The 20,012-nt window shown below is 45.3% G+C and overlaps 1 protein-coding gene across 1 annotated transcript in view; it reads left to right on the top strand.

Moving 5' to 3' along the window:
- The first annotated feature begins 8,673 nt into the window (after window positions 1–8,673).
- Window positions 8,674–20,012, top strand: part of Fbxw4 (F-box and WD repeat domain containing 4) — an 82,086-nt gene continuing 70,747 nt past the window's right edge. The window contains exon 1 of the mRNA XM_032892078.1: window positions 8,674–9,698. Within this exon, the coding sequence (XP_032747969.1) occupies window positions 8,815–9,698 (884 nt within the window). The 5' untranslated portion in view covers window positions 8,674–8,814. The remainder of the gene's footprint in view (window positions 9,699–20,012) is intronic.

Below are 20,012 nucleotides of genomic sequence, written 5' to 3'. Positions count from 1 at the left end.
TGGGGACAGTCCTCTGTCACTGGGGACGATCCACTGTCACTGGGGATGATCCTCTGTCACTGGGGATGATCCACTGTCACTGGGGACAGTCCTCTGTCACTGGGGATGATCCACTGTCACTGGGGACAGTCCTCTGTCACTGGGGATGATCCACTGTCACTGGGGACAGTCCTCTGTCACTGGGGACGATCCACTGGCACTGGGGATGATCCTCTGTCACTGGGGATGATCCACTGTCACTGGGACTTGATTTTCCCCTCTTTGGTTGAGCTCTAACACAGACCATTTTTTCTCCCTCATTTATTGTGTTTGCAACAGTTGCTGTAAGGAAGGTGAGAGGCAGCTACATTAGAGAAAATATATTTTAGAAGCAGTTACGCAGCTACTCAAAAGCATAACATCACACTTAGGTTCCAAGGTCATACTTGCTCTTTATTTAGTGTTTGTGAGTATATGTAAGTGTGTGTGCGCGTGTTTTAGTAAAGTAACACTGGGGGCTGGAGAGATGTCTCGGTGGTAAAGTGTTTATTGCCGGACCGATGACTTCTGGAACCCACGTGGTGGGAGGAGAGAATCGACTCCTGCAAGTTGTCCTTGGTCTCTGCGTAGGTGCCCTGGCGTCTGTGACTGCCAACTAAAGAAACAAAGACTCTGTCGGCTGCCATTTCCCCCACAGTTCAAACAGGAATGGAAACCCAACAGGTGACAAAGAGAGACAACCCAAGGCACACTCGGTGGCCCGAGTGTCGTAAGTTAGGCGTGGTTAAATGGTATCGATGGTAACTGTAGAGGCGGGAATAAGAATTTCACATGATTTGGTTTGTTTCTTTTGATATGGGGTCTCACCATGTGGCCCTGGCTGATATGGGCCTCTATGTGGCCCTGGCTGGGCTGTTATTCAAGAGCTGCAGCTGGCTCTGCCTCTCACAGCCACGTCGTGCCTAGGCTGATTCATTTACTGAGATGGAGCCTTCCGCTGTAGCTCAGGCTGGCCTGAAGCCTGCAGCGTTCTTTCTGCCTCAGCCTCCCAAGTGCTGGGGAAGTAGATCCAAGCCACCATGGCGAGCTGAAGAGTTTTATATTTAACTTGGCATTTTCTCCTAGAAGACTTAAAGAGGCTTGGAGAGAGCATCCTTCCTGAACCTTAATTCTTACATTTTCCTCGGGAAAGAGGTCATGAGGTCATATTTATGCTTATCACTAGTAATCTGCTGATTTTATCGATTCTTTCTGAAATGCAAGGAGATCTGAAGGTAAACAAACAAAAACAAAAAAAACAAAAACAAAAAAAAAAGCCGGAATTGTATCTTGAAATAGTGTCTGCCTTTCCTGCTTGCTCTTGTTCTTGCTGTTTTTGTTTTTGGAGACAGGGCTTCTCTGCGTAGACCCGGAACTCACTGTGTACACCAGACTGGCTTCCAACTCAGAGATCACCTGACTCTGCCTCCCAAGTGCTGGGATCACAGGTGTGCGCCACCATTGCCCGGCTCTTGCTCTGTCTCTCTCTCTCTCTCAAGAGAAGGTGCCCCAAGTCCAGGGTGGCTTCAGCCTCACTGTGGAGCTGAGGACGACCTCGAACTCTTCCACCTGCCCCCATCTTCCCAGTGCTGCTGCAATTACTTCTCACATCAAGCCTGGTTTCTGTGGTCTTGGGGATGGAGCACAGGACCTCGTGCATACTAGGCAAGCAGTCTTCCAACTGCTGTACACCCCGAGCCTTGGAGTGGTATTTTCACATTCTTGGGGAAACAAATGTTTGTCCTCTCAGCTGCTAATCCAGACCATGAGAAATCTGTTGGTTTTCCTCTTCATTTCCCCAGCGGGGTTAGCAACTGAGCCCAGGGCCTCATATGTGTTAAGCAAGTGTTCTCATGCTGTGTTACACTCCCAGTCCTAGCTGACGGGAAATTTTAAATGGATGTTTACTTACAGTCATGATCCTCTTGCCTCAGCTTGGGTGCTGGGACTATCAGCCTACACCTCTATGGTTGGCCAAACTTCCTTAGTTTTCAACCACATCTTCATTTCTCTTTTCAGAATCCTGTCTGGAATATCCTATTGTATTTATTCCAATATGTTCCTTTTGATCCTTCTTGGCTGGGATAGTCTCTGAGACTGTCTTTATTTTGTATAATCTTGACACTGAGGGGTAGGGTCCTGGGTAGATAGTTCATTGGTTGGAACTGTGTGTTTCTTCCTTACTGGATGGGAATCCTGGAGAGGAAGGCTACAGAGGCAGAGCAGCATTTCCATTTATACCAAGGCACCTATCTGTTTTTCCTTTCATTTGTGCAGTGCTGGCAATTGAGGCCAGGCCTTATGTTCAGGCAAACACACTTCCACCTATGCTGTGTCCCTCCTTGTCTCAAGGTTGCTCACTGTTAACCTGACTTGTCTCTGTTGATGCGACCTTCATCTCCTGGCTGAGTCAGTGTGGGGCTTCTCCACAGTGCTGTTCTCCTGCCTTTCCTGGACTGTAGTCTCCGGAAGGAAGTTAGTATGTACTTTACCTCAGGAGCGGGGAATTGTGCTCTCTGTCTTAAAGGGCTAAGATCTGTGAAATTATTTGGAATTCTTTTGCATGGGAGAACTATAAAATGAACTTCTAAGCATTACGATGAAGGCTGGGAGTGCAGCTCAGAGCCCTGAGTTCAATTTCTGGGGCATACAAACAAAACAAAGCAAAATTAAATTATTATTTTACACTTAGGTATAAATACCTCTTGGGCCTTTTTCCTTTAGATGTGACTATAAATGTAACACATGCTCACTGCAGAAAACGTAGAAAACACAGCATAGTACAAAGTCTTGGCAAACAGAACAAGAACAAGACACAGTTCCACAGTCATCGTTAGCTTTTGTTATAGTCCCTTCTAGTCTTTTTTGGATAAAGTAACATGTAATAAAAAAAAAATGCTTTCTTGCAGGGCAGTGGTGGTAGACTCCTTTAATCCCAGCACTCAGGAGGCAGAAGCAGATGGATCTCTTGTGAGTTCAAGGCCAGCCTGCCTGGTCAACTGAGCAAGTTCCGGGACAATCAGGGCCACACCAAGAAACTGTCTCAAAAAACCACACACAAAGAAGTGTTCTCTTTGAATATGTCCAAGCCGGTGGATCCACACAACAATGGCTTTCCTAACTAGAGCACTAAGTGTAAGCTACCACTCATAATTTCTGAAAACACGTTCTAAATATTTTCTCCTTTTCTGAGAAGCCTGCTTACAAAAGCATTCACTGTAAGGCCTCTTATTTCCCCTTCTTTTTTCTTTTATTTAAAAGTTTTTAACTTTGTGAGAATTCTGCCTGCACGGATATTTGTGTACCACATGTGTGCCTGGCACGCACGGCGGTCAGAGGAGGGGTTGGTTGGCTGTTCTGGAACTGGAGTCACAGACGGTCGTAGGCCACCGTGTGGGTGCTGGGAACTGAGCATGGGTCCTCTGTCCGAGCAACAAAAACCATCGAACCATCTTCCCAGCCCCTCTTCTTTCTAATATTCAGATTTGTCCTTTACTTGGTTCTTTCATGATACATTTATTTACTTATTTATCTAAGACAGAGCGACTCATGTGTCCTGGGCTGGCTTCACATTGACCATGAGTTAAGGAGGAGCTTGTATTTCTGATTCTCCTGTCTCTACCTTCCCAGGGTTGGAATTAGAAAAGGTGAATAAGCTTTGAAGAAATTTGAGTGGCTAGTTAAAAATTCTGTCAATAGTTGAGCAGGGAGGACCTCAAGTTTGGGGTCAATCTGATTACATAATGAGATCCTCTTTCAAAAACAACAAACAAAACCCCTCGAAGTCTGGGAAATATCTCCGTGGGCAAAATGTTTGTCATGTGGGCAAAAGCTAGCATGAAGACGAGTTCAGTGCCCAGAACTCACGGAAAGGTCAGGTGTGTTGGATGATGTGTATCTGTAAGCAGAGACACACAGATCCCCAGCATACAGGACCAGCAAATCCTGTCAATTTAGTGAACCCCAGGTTCACTGAGAGACTGTCTCAAAAAAAAAAAAATGGAGAAAACTGGAAAAATACCTGACCCCTGGCCTCTATACACATGAGCACACATGTGCACATATACACACATGATTACATGCACACACCCTAATACACGCACACATGACTACATGTACACATACAAACACTAGTACACACACATACATACATGATTACATGTACAAACACACACACACACACACACACACACACACACACACACACACACGGAAGTTTGAAAAGAAAAAGCACTAGAACAAAAGTCCCCCCAAACCAAGCCAAGCAAGCCAGCTGTGGTGGTCTATGCTGGTTGTGGAGGTCTGCGCCTTTGACCGAGGACTGTAGAGGCACTGGCAAGTAGGTCTATACAGCAAGTTCCTGGCCAGCCAGAGCTACACAGTGAGACCCTGTGTCAAAACAAACAAACAAACAAACAAAGCAAAAATAACCAAAACAACAACAAACAAATCCAAGTAAGATCTCCAACCTCCTTTTTACAAGGTGTGCTTGGACTCACAATGACTTAATTTTTCTCTTTAAAAGATTTATTGATTTTTTTTTAAAAAAAGATATGCTTACAGTAAATAAAAAAATTTAAAACGCAAGTACCATAGGACAGTCTAAAAGCTAAATCCAAAACTTCTCTCACCAGGAAATAACCATAATTAGCATTATCCTCAAACACCCTCTTTGGCATATATGATCAGTGGGTACAGGTACCTGCCTTCAAGCGTGATGGATGACCTGGGGTCCAGCCCTGGGATCTACACAGTAGAAGGAGAGAGCTGACTCCTGAAAAATTGTCCTGTGACCTTCACTCATGTACAGTGCCATTCATGATCCTCCCACGAAACAAATAAAAATAGTTCGTGTAATGCATACTAAATTTATCAGTGCCTTAAGTTCATGTGGGCCTGTGCGTGGGTGCATGTGACATGGCCGGTGTGTGTGGGTCAGAGGACAACCTTCAAGGTCAGGTGTTTCCTTGTACCACGAGGGTCTCTGAGATCCAGCTCAGGTCCTCAGGATTGGAGGTTGTAGGGACTTTATCCACTAAGCCATCTTATCAGCCCAGGTCGTTACTGAGTTTAAGGAAGAAAATGAAGTGGAAACATGAGCGCTTTGTCAAATGTTCTTTGGCAGGAGTATATTATTTCCGATAGGTCCCTTAAACTGTTGCATAGAGATTATGAAAAGCATTAGGGAAGAGAGGGAGGGAGAAAAATAAAAAGCAACTAGGGGAGTGATGAAAAGGTGGAAGATAGTGGGGGTGGGGAGGATGTGTATTTCCAAGGAAACGGCCTCAGGTAGCGCTGTACAACACAGAAAACCATTTCAAGGAACCAGAAGCAGCTTCCATGCCCTACAGTGGCTTTCATTTGAATTCCAGAACTGCTTCATGGCCACAAGTAAACTACGGTATTTGTACGTCATTACTAATTGAGAGATTCGAGGGGACCCTGGATTTAATGCTCCATTCCCTTTCTATTGTGCGTATGGGTGAAATTCTCATTGGAGTGCAAGCCTGGAGAGCAGACTCAGAGGATTTGCTACTTTATGCTTAGAAACTACTCAATCAAGGTTCCAGTTTCTCGTCTGGGGGAAAAAGTCATCAGTGTTTTCCTTATGGCCGGGCATCGGTGGCACAAACTCTTAATCCCAGCACTCAGGAGGCAGAGGCAGGGGCAGGCAGGTCTCTGTGAGTTCAAGGTCACCCTGGTCTACAGAGAGTTCCGGGATAGCCAGGGCTACACAGAGCGCTGTCTTAAAAAGCAGATTAGCCAAAAAAAAAAAAAAAAAAAAAAGGACAATATAGAAAGTTCTTGTGACACTGGCTGTGGTCATACATGTAATTATTATTATTGTAGAGGAATAACTGTATACATGTGAAGAAAGTCAGAGGGCATCCTGTGGGGAGTCAGTTCTCTCCATGTGGATATTAGAAGGAGACTCAGGTCGACAGGGTCGGGGAGAAGCACTTTACCCACTGACCTACCTTACCAGTCCATTTTTTTTTTTTTTTCAGAGCTGGGAACCGAACCTAGGGCCTTGCGTTTGCTAGGCAAGTGCTCTACCACTGAGCTAAATCCCCAACCCCTACCTTACCAGTCCTAAAGCACCAATTCTAACCTAAGCAGCTCATCTGTTTTTCACATGGTATTAGTAGCAGACTGCCTGCTTATCGTATATGAGGTACTGGGTTCAATCCCCAGTACTAAAACAAAACACTTTTATTTACTGACTGGGTAACCCAGGATTCAAACTCTCCAACTCTCCTGCCTCCTCTTCAGAGAACTGTGATTATAGGTATGTATTACCCCACCTGGCTGGCAACTTGATTTATGTGTCTGTGTGCACATGTTCCTCTGCGTGTGTGTGTGTGTGTGTGTGTGTGTGTGTGTGTGTGTGTGTGTGTGTGTGTATACAGGTGTGGAGGCCAGAGGTCAAAGTCAGATGCCTTCCTCGTTTGTGCTCTATATTTCTGAGACAGGATCTCTCACTGATTCTAAAGCTTGCAAATTTGGCTGGCCATTAAGCTCCAGATCTCCTTGTCTCTACCTTTGTAGTGTTGGGATTTGGGGGTGAGGATCAACTCAGGTCTTCACTTCAGTGATAGGGTTGTCCCCTCAGCCTCTGCAATCTGATATGTGTAAGTGATAGTTTAGTTTCACTTAATTCATTTAATTGTGTTAATTTAATTGTGTATTTTAATCCTGCTGTTTTACTGGACTACTTATATTTAAAAAAAAAAAAGTGCCTCTAGGTCTTCTACTAAACAGTAGGTACAGTCAACAAGGATGAACTATTCTGCATGTGAAAAACAAGTTAAAATTACGTAAATTTAAATACGGTTCTGAAACCATACATTATATCCATCCCTGTCTTCTTGTCAGAGTGGCTCAAAGCACATGAATGCAGCAGGATGCGTAACCGTTGACCTAATACCACCACCACTTCAATTTCCAACACCTTTACCTTAACAGACTTCTCACAGTATCGTACCTGAGACTAAGCCAATGTATTAGAATGATCTCTAGAGCGACAGGGTGTGTTCTTTGGTTGTACTGAGATATGCCTTTTACCATTTCATTTACATACCAACCACTAATATACCCAAATACTCTTTAAAACCATGGCCTCGAATTTGGAAATTGTTTTCTGCACAAAGCCTTTGTTGTGTTTTTTTTTTAAGGGGATGTGTGCACGTGTGCTTTTGTAACAGGATTTGACCTGTAACTATCACTGAGAATTTTCTTAGAGGAGTTCAAAGCATTTTACAGGGATCATGTCACTTACCCTTCCAAAGTAAAGCACGGCATTTATCTCTTCTGCAGACCCAGAACACTAAAGGGCCAAGGTAGATGGGGTCTTTTGTTGTTGTTTTGTTAAGATCAAAAAGTAATTCTAGGGTGATTCCAGATTCCGGTCTGACCTTGTTACATGATGGTTTTGCAACCCTGGTAGGCTAGGCTTTGAATGATTTTCAGAACTAGTGTCTCACTCACTCCTGATCCTTAAAAATGGCTGTTAAAAATTATAAATACAAAAGAAAAATCTCCAATCATTCTTATATGAACTTTGGGGTTGTTTTCAAGACAGAATCTTACTACCGATAGACCCTTGGCTAGTGTGGGACTTACTTTGCAGACCAGGCTGGCCTTAAAGTTGTGATGATTTCACTGTCTCCTGAAGTGCTGGGATTACAGGTGTGTGCCACCAAACCTTGGTTCTTATATAGATTCAAGAAAAGGAAACTCGTCTTCCTTTTTTTTCCCCTGGAGACAGGGTCTCAGTATATAGCCCAGGCTGGCCTGAGCCCACAGAGATCTGCCTGCCTCTGGCTCCTCAGTTCCAGGATTATTAGTATGTCCACCATGTTGGCTCTCCCAAGTATTCCTTCAAAGCCCAGTGCTGTCTTATGGAGAAATAACATGAACCACAAAGGAAATACAACATTTTCTAACAATTATACTACATATACTGAACTCAGTGCAGTATGTCCAAACTACTGATAATTAATATGTAGTATAGAATTCTGTAAGATAGTTCATATTCTTTGCCCTGTCTAGCTTTTCAAATTCAGCTGTGTACCTCACTTATGCTTATAACGTACTCAGATCTGGAGACGCTGCCTTTCACACACCCAGAAGCCACATGTGATTAAAGTGGCCCCACAGACCCTGTGGGACCGCATGGGTCTATATGCTTCCGAAGCTCTTAGATTGGCTTAGGTGAATCCAGTGAGTGGTAGAGGAAATGGATCCCTAGTAATTGGAGATCAGCTTACCCTGTGTGATGACTACTAAAATCCCTGATTGGCCATGTGCTGCTTGGTTTGGGAGCTATGGACTCAGGATCTGGAAGGTTGTTTTTACCTCCCCAAATATTGTCTAATCATACTGGGACACCTATAGGATCTTGGTTGACACCCTTCATGAGACCAAGGGCAATGGGACTTTCTAACTTCTGACTTGCAGTTTTTTTTTAAGAATCTGCTATGTGGCTTGTGGAAAGAAGGTATCACCTGGAGAAAAGGAAGCCTCCTGGGACCAAAAGGCCACTTGAGGGCAGAGGTTCCACCTTGATGGTTCTTGAAGCCACAGGCTCCTCTTGGGACCTCGGTGGGGCGTTTTCTGGCTGTGAATCTTTCAACAATCTCTCTCTCCTTTTTTTTTTTTTTAAAGAATTTGGATAATATCTTGCTTTGTAGGCCAGGCCGGCTTTAAACTCATGGCCATCCTCCTGCCTTAGCCTCGCCTCATGCTGGGATCACAGACGTGAGCCCCCAAGCTTCCTTCCTCCATACAGTCTTGATGACATGTTTCAACCAGATGTTCCTGGTGCTCCAGAAGATGGGGATGTCAGCGCCCAGGTTGGGGTTCGCACCCCGAAAAACAGGCGTGAGGGGCGGGTCTCGGCTTGGGCCCGCGCCGCCCCATGTGACCCGGTCCGTCGTGATGTCGCCTCCTCTCGAGGAGGCGGTGGCGTCTTCGGCTCCGCTGTGCGTCGAGCCGGCCCGGCGGCCGCTCATGAGCAGCCAGGGCCGCTCGGGTCCCCCCGGGAACCGCGGGCCTAGGGAAGGCGAGGGCGGGGAGGCGAGGAAACTGCAGGAGGCGAGGGTCGCGCGGGGAAAGCGAGGGAAAGGGAAGGGGAAAGCGAGCACCGGGCAGGGCGGAAGAGGAAGCGGGGCGGAAGGGAAGCCGGGCCTGCAGCCGGCGAGGAAGGCAGCGGGGCCGGCGGCTGAGGCAGGCCGCGGGCAGGAAGGCGAGGGAGGCGAGGGAGGCGAGGAGGAAGAGCCGAGACGCTCCGGGAGGCAGGATGAGGGCAGCGCAGAGCCAGGGAAGGAGGAATGTAGGGTTGGGGCCGGGCGGCGGGAGGACCACAGCCTGGAGAGAGCACAAGAGCAGGAGCGTCAGGCGTGCGGCGGCATCCCGGAAACCCAGACGGCCATGGCGGCGGCAGCCGAGGACGCGGCGGCGGCTGTGGAGCCGGCCACCCGTCCGGCCGCGGGGCCCGCGCTCTGGCGACTGCCGGAGGAGCTGCTGCTGCTCATCTGCTCCTACCTCGACATGCGGGCCCTCGGCCGCCTGGCCCAGGTGTGCCGCTGGCTGCGGCGTTTCACCAGCTGCGACCTGCTCTGGCGCCCGATAGCCCGGGCCTCGCTCAACTCCGGCTTCACGCGGCTCGGCACCGACCTGTAAGCGCCCGCTCGCCCGCCCGCTCCCCGCCCCGGGCCGGCCAGCGTCCTGGGAAAGGGCGGGGCGCCGAGGCCTGGTCGGCTCGGGGCTGTGTAGCCAGGAATACCGAAGCCCAGACCTGCTCCCCCTCCCTCTCCAGCACCTCTCCCCCAGCACCCTCGAGGAATACTGGTGTCACCCCTCTTCACGATTCCCCAACCCGAGGAAACTTCCGGAGAGCATTCCTCAGTCAGCGCCCTCCCCCGTGGGCGGCTACTCACAGTTAGCCATCCTAAAATACTACTCACCCTCAAGTATTCCCAAAGGTTTGACTCCCTGGGTTCCTTGCCCTGTGTCCTGTGTCCTGTGTGTCAGTCAGGCCCTGAAGGATCACACAACTGCTGATTCTAGGACCCAGGCCCACCAGGAGGTCTTCCAACGTGTTTTTTGTGGCCTTTCATCTCACCCACCCTCTCAAAGGTTGTTGGGCGGCAGGGCTCAGATCAAGTAAAATGTGCAGAAAAGGGCTCAGATCCTTAAAAAAAAAATCTTTTAGTCCCATTGTCAACATATTTTAGGACTTGATTAAGTCAGGAGGACCCACCAAAGATGTCTGTGTGAGGCAACAAGTTGGATTAGGGGTAGGCTGTTTCCGAGACAGGCAGTTTGACCTAGTAATATCCGAGACCTGTGAATGCAAAACATTCCTAAAACACGTAGGCCTTAAAACAGGAAGGGGAGAACATGTATGACATGTACAGAACTGGTCAGGATAAACGCTTTCAGACCACACCCTGCTCTTGCTTAGTTGTAATATATGAAAATAATAAAGTTTAAAAAACATAAGAAATCATCATTTATGCACATCGATTTCCATTTTAAAAGTTTTTCAGTTGCACACTCCGGAACCCCTCTTCCTCTCCGCACTTACCCATCCTAACAGAATGAATGCTTAATGAATGATGTAATGATTTTTGAGGCATGTCACGGACCATGACATAGCTTGTCTTGAAGTTAGCTCCTTAGAATAAAAATTTCAAGGTAGCCATTACCGGATCAAAGGTTTTGATGTGCAAAGGTATTGGACCAAGTCACAGTGTACCAGCAAAGGATGAGTGAGCCAATTTAACCTGAGAATTAGAACAAAAGCAAAAACCTTTGCTGCTGTAGTGGGTGATAGTAGCCAAAGCTGTGTTATTTTGTATCGCTCGCTCATCGCTAGCCAGGATAAATATTTTGCCATGTGTCTATTTCACCTGTGAGATTGTTTCTTTCTACTCCTTGTCACTGGGGTCTTGGTGTTTTTGTTATAAATTTGGAATGTTTCTGGGTCATAAATGTTTGACTCTCCTCTGTCATCTTTGATGGAGGTATATTTTCCGGCCAATTTTTAATTTTATTGTTATTAGAATTTTTATATTTCATTAGAATCTGCTCCTCCCCCTTAGCCTGCGAAATTTATAATTTTCCCACAGGCCTGACATTTTTGATTGCCAACTAATTTTTTTTTTGTAACTTTTTGTTTTAATGGCATTTTCATCAGTAACACTTGTTTTGGTGCAAGGAGTGATATTCTCTTACTGTATCTTTCTCTAAATGGCTGCTCAGTTACTGCTACACCCTTGGCTGAGCGATTCTTTTTTTTCCCCCCATTTGTTTTGGAAAGCTTACACTGCTGTATGTTAAACACACACACATAGGTTTGTATGTTCAGTTTATAGCTGAACTCTCACTTTTTTTTCCTCCTGGTGTATCCTCCCATTACCATAACGTTTTAAGCATGTTGCTCCTTGATAAAGTGTGATATCTCTGAGGGTCAGGTTGGACTTGCTGCGTTATAATGTTAGTATCTTGGCTCAGTTCTACTCAGTACATGACCGAAACTATTCTATGCCTTTGAAAGGATTTTTGTGGTTTTCACTGTAAAGCTCTAACATCGTTCTTTATTTGCTACTGGTTTGTTCCTGTGTTTTGTATTTATTAGAAATGCACTTTTCCTGCATGCTTTCTGATGTGTCATACTTTAGTAAGTTTTAAACCTGATCATCTTGTTTAACGTATTCTATTCCAGTATAATTTGTTGATGATTCCTTTGGATTTTATGGGTCTGCAGTCTTACCACCTGTAAATATGAGTTATCCCCCCCCCTTTTTAATCTGAGTAACTTTTTTTAACCCAAAGGGGAAAGAATCAGAATTAAATGTTTCCATCTCTAATAGTTTATATAAAGTTTACTCGTAAACATTTTATATACTTTTTTCTCTTTTTTTCCCCTTACTGGCATATATATTCATTGCATATAGTTCTGGTTTCAGAAAGATAATTTTTCTTTTAGATATGTCATGTGTTCTGACATGGTAACTCACTGAAGGAATATTGAACTATAATAGAAGTTGTCCAGAACGACTGGAATTCAAGCCAGACAAAGCAAAGCTTGGCTTTCTGTTGCTCCTTACAGTAGATAATGAAAGAGTCGATGTTTATGTTTGTTTTCCTTTCTGATATTCTAAAAGAGAGAAACTGAGACTAATAGCAAAATGGAAATGAATTTCTGGTACAAAGCGCTTAGAGTCTGCCAAATGATATCCATATGGCTTTACTACTATTCGATGTGAGTGTCCTAGCACGAAGCATTGTCCTTCCAGAGCAGTCGCACTGCTGTGTCAGTTGATAAAGAGCAGGGGTCACTGCTCTGTTTTCTGGGTTGAGGGGAGAAATTATGCCTGTTACAGCAGGTGGAGGGCATTTAGCAGTGTGGCCTGCTTCTGGACAGCTGCAGAGACTTCATAAACCCCAAGAGAGGCGGTTGTCATCCGTGAAGAGAGAAGGCAGGTACCTCAGTTCATTCAGAGCATCAGGGTGCCTGCACCCAGAGTGCAGAACGTAGCTGCCTGCGTAATGCGACTGTCCATGCTTTGGACTGATTCATTGCAGAACAGATACACACGTATGTCCTTATAATTCGCAGTAAAAACTTGGCTTTCTCAGGAGGCCATAATCCTACTTGCTCTGAGTTTTAACTCCTTAAAGACGAGGAATACCACCATTCAGTCAAATGAGGCCTCACCAGCTTTGACTCTGTTCACTGCTGAAAGGCCTTCCATGAGGACTTTTCATTATTTGGCTTCCCCTTTATTCTGCCTATGTCAGAAGCGGGCATGGTTTGATTTAGAAGTCCTGCCTAATGACTAGAGGGACACACACACACACACACACACACACACACACACACACACACGACATCTTGAATGTTTTCACAAACATGACAGCAGAGCCCGTGGGCTTAGGGACTGCACTTACTGCTTTAAGGGCCTTCTGATTTTCAGAAACACTAACTGCTAAGGTTTACTGACCTTCCGGCCCAGGGCAAGCCCTGTTCAGTTTAGCTGTTCCTAACTGATTGTACCTTTGTTGAGTAAGATGAACTACTTTGGTTCCTTGTGATTGGTTAATGGTCTTGTACTTGTGCTTGAAGGCATTTGAGCCACTTAAAAACCACAAACAAATAATTTGCTTCCCTTTGGGCCCCTTGCCCAAACAGTGAACACTAAGAAGTATCCTAAGTGGGTTTTTTTCTTCTCTGCCTCCCCCCTTTTTTGGGGGAAAGAAAAGGTAGTTTGAATCAGTCATCTGATTTCAAATTAGTTTTGTTTGAAAGCTTTATGAAGCCTAGGGGAATAGAAATATCTTGGTTATAATAATAAAAATCAAGGCAGTGTTTCATACAGCAGTGAAGAATGGGACGGGCACTAACTAACTCAGTGTGCAAGAACAAAGCAGCAGACTTGAGCTCTGTCCATATATGATGTGCAAGAAACACACTGATGGGGGGTCGGGGGGGGGCAGGGGTGCCGTCTGTAAATTCTGATACTGATAATTAGAGCAAAGAGAGGGAAAAATCTGCATAGAAACCCATTTACCGAACACTTGCAATTTCTGTTAAAGCTAACTTGATCCCCTGCTTTGTGTTAGTGTTACATATCCTCAAATGGGACGGGTTAGTTCCCTGGGTGCTGCTTCGCATTAGCCTGTGATAGATCTGCCTAGAATTAACAATAGGGGTTTCGGAGTAGAGCTTCTGAGGTGTTTGCCCTGGCATGCAGCCTCATTCCTTTGGCGGTCCTGCAGCCTGGGAGCTCTTTGAGGCTGGAGGATGGGGGTATCTATTTCAGTGATGAGTAACATCCAGAGTGGTGAGATAGATGCAGATAAGCAGTGTGTTTGTTTGTTTTAAAATGATCGCACCTAAGAGTCCTCCCCACCCCACCGGAGGGGGGAGCGGGGTGGGTGGAGGGGGAGCATGAAGTTTCCTTTCCTAACTGAATGGTGTTAAGGCCTAAACTGTGGCTTTTAGAAAATGATTAGCAACTCAAAAGTAACCTAGGCTTTTTTTTTTTTCCCTTTTAATATACTTTTCTGCCTTACTTGGGAGGGATCACCCTCTCCTTCATCCCCCAAGGTATTGCCTGTAGGGATATGTTGTCTTAGTGTTAGACAGGCCTTATTGTCTTTTCTTTTTAACATTTATTTTATTTTTAATTATGGTGTGTGTGGGTCTGTGTATATGAATGTAGGTGTTTGGGGAGGTCAGAGACGTTGGATCCCTGGTGCCCGATGAGGGTGTTAAGGATCAACTTGCAACTTGGATGAGGTCCACCGTAAAGAGCTGTATGTACTCTTAACCACTGAGCCATCTCTCTAGCCCCAGGCCTTTTTTTTTTTTTTTTGATGGTTTCTGAGTTAATAAAAAGGATTCAGTTTACACGCTCACAGTAAATACACCTGCAGAAGCAGGAAATGGTCTGGTGTGGGCCCTACCTTTAGAAGCACACTGGAAGGAGGAGGACCTCCAAAGTTGTAGGGTTGAAATAGTCCCTGCCTTCCCTAGTTACCTTGCCTTTGAACCGTAGGGGTGACTTCTCTGACTTTCAAGGCAGGATCACAGAGAAATGCAGACTCCATAGTCTGCTCTGTGAATTCATTTGCACATCTAGATCCTTTAGTAGAAGTAAAATTTGGGTTGAGCTTCTGAAAGCCAGGTGTGGTATAAGGTTATTGAAAAAGCATTCAGACTTTTAAGTAATTATTATAGAGCACTTAACATAGAAAAGAATCTCCTTTGTGTGACAACTTACCCTTAACTCTGGGTTGACCTTGGCATTGGATTCATGTCTGGTCTTGACTCTAAACCATGTAACAGGAAGAAATTAAAGTTGACTTTCCCTGAGGCCAGATTCTGGTAAAATTTGAAAATTAAGGTGAAGGAATAAAGGGGGGAAATGGATTATGGGTTTTAGAGAAAAAAATCAACTCCCCTTTCCCCATCTACAGAAACGGACTTTTAAGAAAATTTCTCTGATGTATCAACCATCAGATGAGGCTGAGAAAGAAAAGGCTTAGTTCACTTTTGAGGTGGTCTCTTCTGTTCTGCAGCCTTGCTCGGAAGAGTGGGCTTTAAGGTGGAACTCCACAGAAGCAAGGCGACCATCCTTCGAGTTTAGAGTGTACACGTGAGTCTTGCCTCCTGGGAGCACTTATCTAAAACAGAAGGAGGCTATCTGGAAAAGGAATTGAGCCCTTGTTAGAGGGTTGGCTCCCTGTCCCAGCCTTGGGCTAGTCTTTCATTTTCTTCAGCCTGTCCACATGGCCCTCCCTAGAAGAATGGGCCACCCAATGGGCTCTCTGCCTGCCCCTCTTTAGCCTACAATTAATTGCCTGAACATTCTTTCTCTCTCTCTTTCTTTTTTGGCATTTGACATGAGCTCAAATTGCTGAGAAAGGTGACAACTGTGAAATGAAGACAGGGCTTGGAGACACCTTAAAAAATACACGTAAAGGCCATTAAATGACAAGAGCAGACTACCAGGCTCTTTCAAAACATCACCATGTCTGTTGACTTTCCATTCCTTGTTCACAGCACAAAATTGGAGGTCAAAGAATCATAGGAGTCAGAGGTGGAAAAGACATTTGGGGTCAGCCAGTTCATCCCACCACCTCCTACTCCTTATTCCAAACCGTCCCTTACGTTATATTTTCTCCCTCAGCTCTTGTATGGTTTTCACGGTCTTCACTCAGCTCTAGCCGTTACCTTTGGGGATTGATGTTGGAGGTTCTGTCTGGTTTCTCCTTGGTGAAGAGAGATATTGCCTCTGCCCCCAGTTGACATCCATGAACTTCTTTGTTGGTGGTCTCAGCTGAGGTACTGAATGCTTACTGGGTGTCCCTCTGTTGCTTGGTAATGGGGCTTTTCCTGATAGTGTGTGATGATACCAGGAAGGAGTCACTGCTGAATTAAGTCCTAGGTTTTTGCTCCTTATGTCTCTTGGCCTGAATGGAATTAGATGTACAGACTAGGGGCAGATGGCCAGTAATAACGGAAGTATATTACATTGGCGTTTGATATGCAACCTGGAAACTGGTGGGTTTGCCAGGCACAATTGCACACACCTTTAAATCCCACTTTTGGGAGACAGAGGCAGGCAGATCTTTGTGAGTTCAGGGCCAGCCTAGTTTACATAGTGAGTTCTAGAATAGCCAGAGACCTTGTCTCAAAACAAAAAACAAAACAAAACAGTGAGATGGCTCAGTGGGTAATGTGCTTGCTGCCAAGCCTGAGGACCTGAGTTGAATTCCTTCCCACATGGTGGAAGGAGATCCAGCTCCCACAAGCTGTTCTCTGGCCTCGGCATGCACCATGGCACAGGGGTAGCCGACCTCAATCTTGTTCCCTTTCTTCCCCGGCCCCTTCTTCCCCACATTAAATGTAATTTTAAAAATTTGTGGATTTAAATAAACACACACAAAAAATAATAGACTCGTGAAGTAGTAGGACACTGTTTCCAGAAATAACAAGTTAGGAAAGGAGGAATCTCCCTTCTGAGGTGAAGCTTCGATCTTAAGGCAAACGGAGAACAGATGTGTTAGAGATAGACATCTCGGACTGGAGACACTGCTGCCTTTGTGGTGTCTTTGCTGGAACAGATTTTAGCATTTACGTATTTATCTGTGTGCTTGAGTATGTGTGTGCGGACACATGCCATGGTGTGGGTGGAGTTGAGAAGACAGCCTATGGGAACTGATTTTCTCCCTCTACCATGCTCTAAGTGTTCTAAGGATTGAACTCAGGGTGTCAGGCAAGTGTCCTTACTAGCTGAGCCACCTTCCCAGGCCTTCTTTTTGCTTTAAGGGATCAGAAAAAGAGAAGTCACTTCATTGGCTCCACGGTGTGGACAGGGAAGAGTCATTTTCAGAGGCAGCTTTTGAGGGCTATCCCTAACTCCCCCTTCTTGTTCCAGCAGCTGTTGGGAGCAGTCCGGAGGGGGTATTATGTTTCTTCTGGTAACGTTGCCAAGAATGAGAGGAAATCCACAATCTGTGGAGTTTGGGGGTGGGGTGGGGATAGGTGGCAGCTGATGGGACAGGGAAATTAAATTGTTTTATAGTAAATATGTTGAGATACTTTTCCTGGAGAGCTATTTTACCAAAAGGAACAGTATATTTCCCCTGTTCACGAACTTAATGAGTTCCTTTCTTTTAGAAAAAAGGAAATAGTTTTTAGTACTCTTTCTCTCTTGTAGTTCTAGCTTTGACCTCCTGCATCTTTGGCTTTCCTTTAGAAGGTCTGTACTGAGAAGACGCATCAAGATTAAGATGTGGTGGTATGTGCTCCACCACGACGGGCTCCCTGCAGCCGTATGTCATGGGGAGAGCCTTCCACTCTTCTTCTCTTGCCTGCAGAGACTAACCATAGCAGCCTAGACTGGAGATGTGAAAGCTGCCTGGTGGTGCCTGGTTCATCTCTCCATCCCTTTGGCCAGTTGTGGGACATTAGGGATTTTAAGGTCTGGCTACTTTGGATGATTAATATGGAACGCAGTTTTAAGATTAAAAACAATAGAAAAAGTAACCCTGGGAAGCAGAGTGGTGTAATTATCCCTCACGTTTCAGATGGGGAGTCCAGGGAAAAGAAGGCAAGAGAACAAAGTCAGCCTGGGCCTAATTCATGGCTCAGAGGGGAGGCCTGTCCGTGCACACGTGCACACGTGCACACGTGCACACGTGCACACCAATAGTGGCTTCGCTCTTACTGTCACTTATTCCCATAAAGTGCTAGATCAGCCTTTCTAAAAGTTGTATTGTAGGAGTCTCGGAAAACTAATTCTGTAATCAAGCGAATGTCAGAACTGCTGTGCGCCCCGCTCTTGGGAATCACAGTACCACTGTAAATTAAAGGCATCAAGAAGTCCTATAAAGGAGGAACCTGTTTGATTCTGTTTTATCCTTCATTGTCCAAAATATTTTGAACATTAAAATTTTTCATGCCGAATATTTGTTAACATTTTGCTGAACACACATTGGACAAATGCCTTACAGATTATAAATCAGTAACAGGAGAGGTAGACGTGCGTATGTCCCAAATGCTGAGCTGACGCCGGCAAAGAGTGTGTCATGCCAAGTGCCTCTGAAACTGCTCTGGACAGCTTTGATTTTTGGCATAGAATTTGGATACATTGAATTCTTAAAGATGTGCTATACTACACATGTATTGCTAGGTAGAGTGTTAACATTTTTTTAGATTTATTTTGTGTGTGTGTATAAGGGTGTTTTGTCTGCACATGTGTGTGTGCATGCCTGGTGTCTGCAGAGAGCAGAAGAGGGTGGCAGATGCCTTAGAACTGGAGTTACAGACAGTTGTGAGTCACCATGTGAGTGTTGGGAACTGAACCTAGGCCCTCTGCAAGAACAAGTGGTCTTTGTTGTTGTTGTTTGTTTGTTTGTTTGTTTGAGACGGATTTCTCTGTGTGGCCCTGGCTGTCCTGGAGCTCCCTCTGTAGACCCAGTTGGTTTTGAACTCAGATCTGTGTGCCTGCCTCTTCCTCCTGAGAGCTGGGACTGCAGGCGCGTACACACCACTGCACAGAACAAGTGGTGTTAACTGCTGCTGCCTCCTCAGCCCTAGGAAGAACTTTTGGACCTACAGGGGTTGTTGGAAGTGCAGTTTGCCAAAGAGAGAACCATACTTTTGAGATCTCTTTAAATTAAAAAAAAAAAAAATCTCCCTTCCTTCCTAGCTTCCTTTCTGTTTTGAGATAGGGTCTTGCTACGTCGTTGCTTAGGCTGGGGAAGAAGAGAAAGGCAGATCTCTGAGTTTAGCCAGACTAACCTATCAGTGAGCCCCAGGTCTATGAGAGCTGAGAGGGCAAGATGGGCTAGATTTGGTGGTATGAAGTTCTCATTTTAGCACTTAGTGGATAAGGAGGGGCTTAGGTGGATCCCTGTGAGTTCAAGGCCAGCCTGGTGGAGTGGTAGTGTTAAATTTGACTAGTCTCTTGAAGAGAAGCAAGCATTGTCAAGGACAGAGGTAGACTGTTGCTCCTGAGGCAAGCACTACAGGTAGATGGGGCTCTTAAGGTTTTTCCACTCGTGATCGCTTTTTGCCTGATAAATTTTTTATAAAACTTGGGTATAAACGTATGTAAGATAGGCATACAAATAAAAAGTTCAAGCAGCTTCTTTTTATATATAACTTCACCATTCGTTGAAGGTGAAGTACGCAGTGATGAGCTGGGTTTTGCAACTAGGCGGTGGCTGAATATTTGATGCTGCAGCACACAGAGCATCTTGAGGGCTTTCCCAGCTGGCTGAGGCTTTGACATGAGTGTCGTGCTGAGACCCTGCTCTGCCTTGGTTTGAAATCGGCATAGGACCGTTTTAGACATCGTTGGAAATGCTGCATAATCTCAAGGTAAACTTCATTTAATGATCGCTGTGTGTTTGTGTGGATGTATATACATTTGTGCGAGTGCGTTTTTGTGTGTATGTGGATATGTATGTGAGTGAGTGTATGGGTGTACTTGTGTGTGTGCACGTGGCAGCCAGAGGTTAACACTGGGTGTGGTTTTTTTTTTTAAGATTTATTTATTGTATGTATGTGAGTACACTGTTGCCATCTTCAGACACACCAGAAGAGGGCATCAGATCCCATTAGAGATGGTTGTGAGCCACCATGTGGGTGCTGGGAATTGAACTCAGGACCCCTGGAAGAGCAGTCAGTGCTCTTAACCACTGAGCCATCTCTCCAACCTGACACTGGGTGTCTTATCCCTTTTCACTCCTCTTCTTTTATTTCTCATTCTCTTTCCCCTTCCTTCCCTTTCCTTTTTTCTATTTTTCTTTTCTTTACTTTTTTTTTTTTTTTTTGGAAATAGGGTCTTTCACTGAACATGGAATTTGAGCTAGACTAGGTGTCCTTAAGGCCCTGAAATCCATCTATTTCTGCCTAACCAGGATAAGGACTTTATATGAGTTCTAGGGAATCTGCACTTCTCATGCTA

This window comes from Rattus rattus, chromosome 2 (genome assembly GCF_011064425.1).
Source record: "Rattus rattus isolate New Zealand chromosome 2, Rrattus_CSIRO_v1, whole genome shotgun sequence".
Lineage (NCBI taxonomy): Eukaryota > Metazoa > Chordata > Mammalia > Rodentia > Muridae > Rattus > Rattus rattus.
The sequence above is the reverse complement of the archived record's forward strand: the minus strand, read 5'-3'. Positions and strand labels throughout refer to the sequence as shown.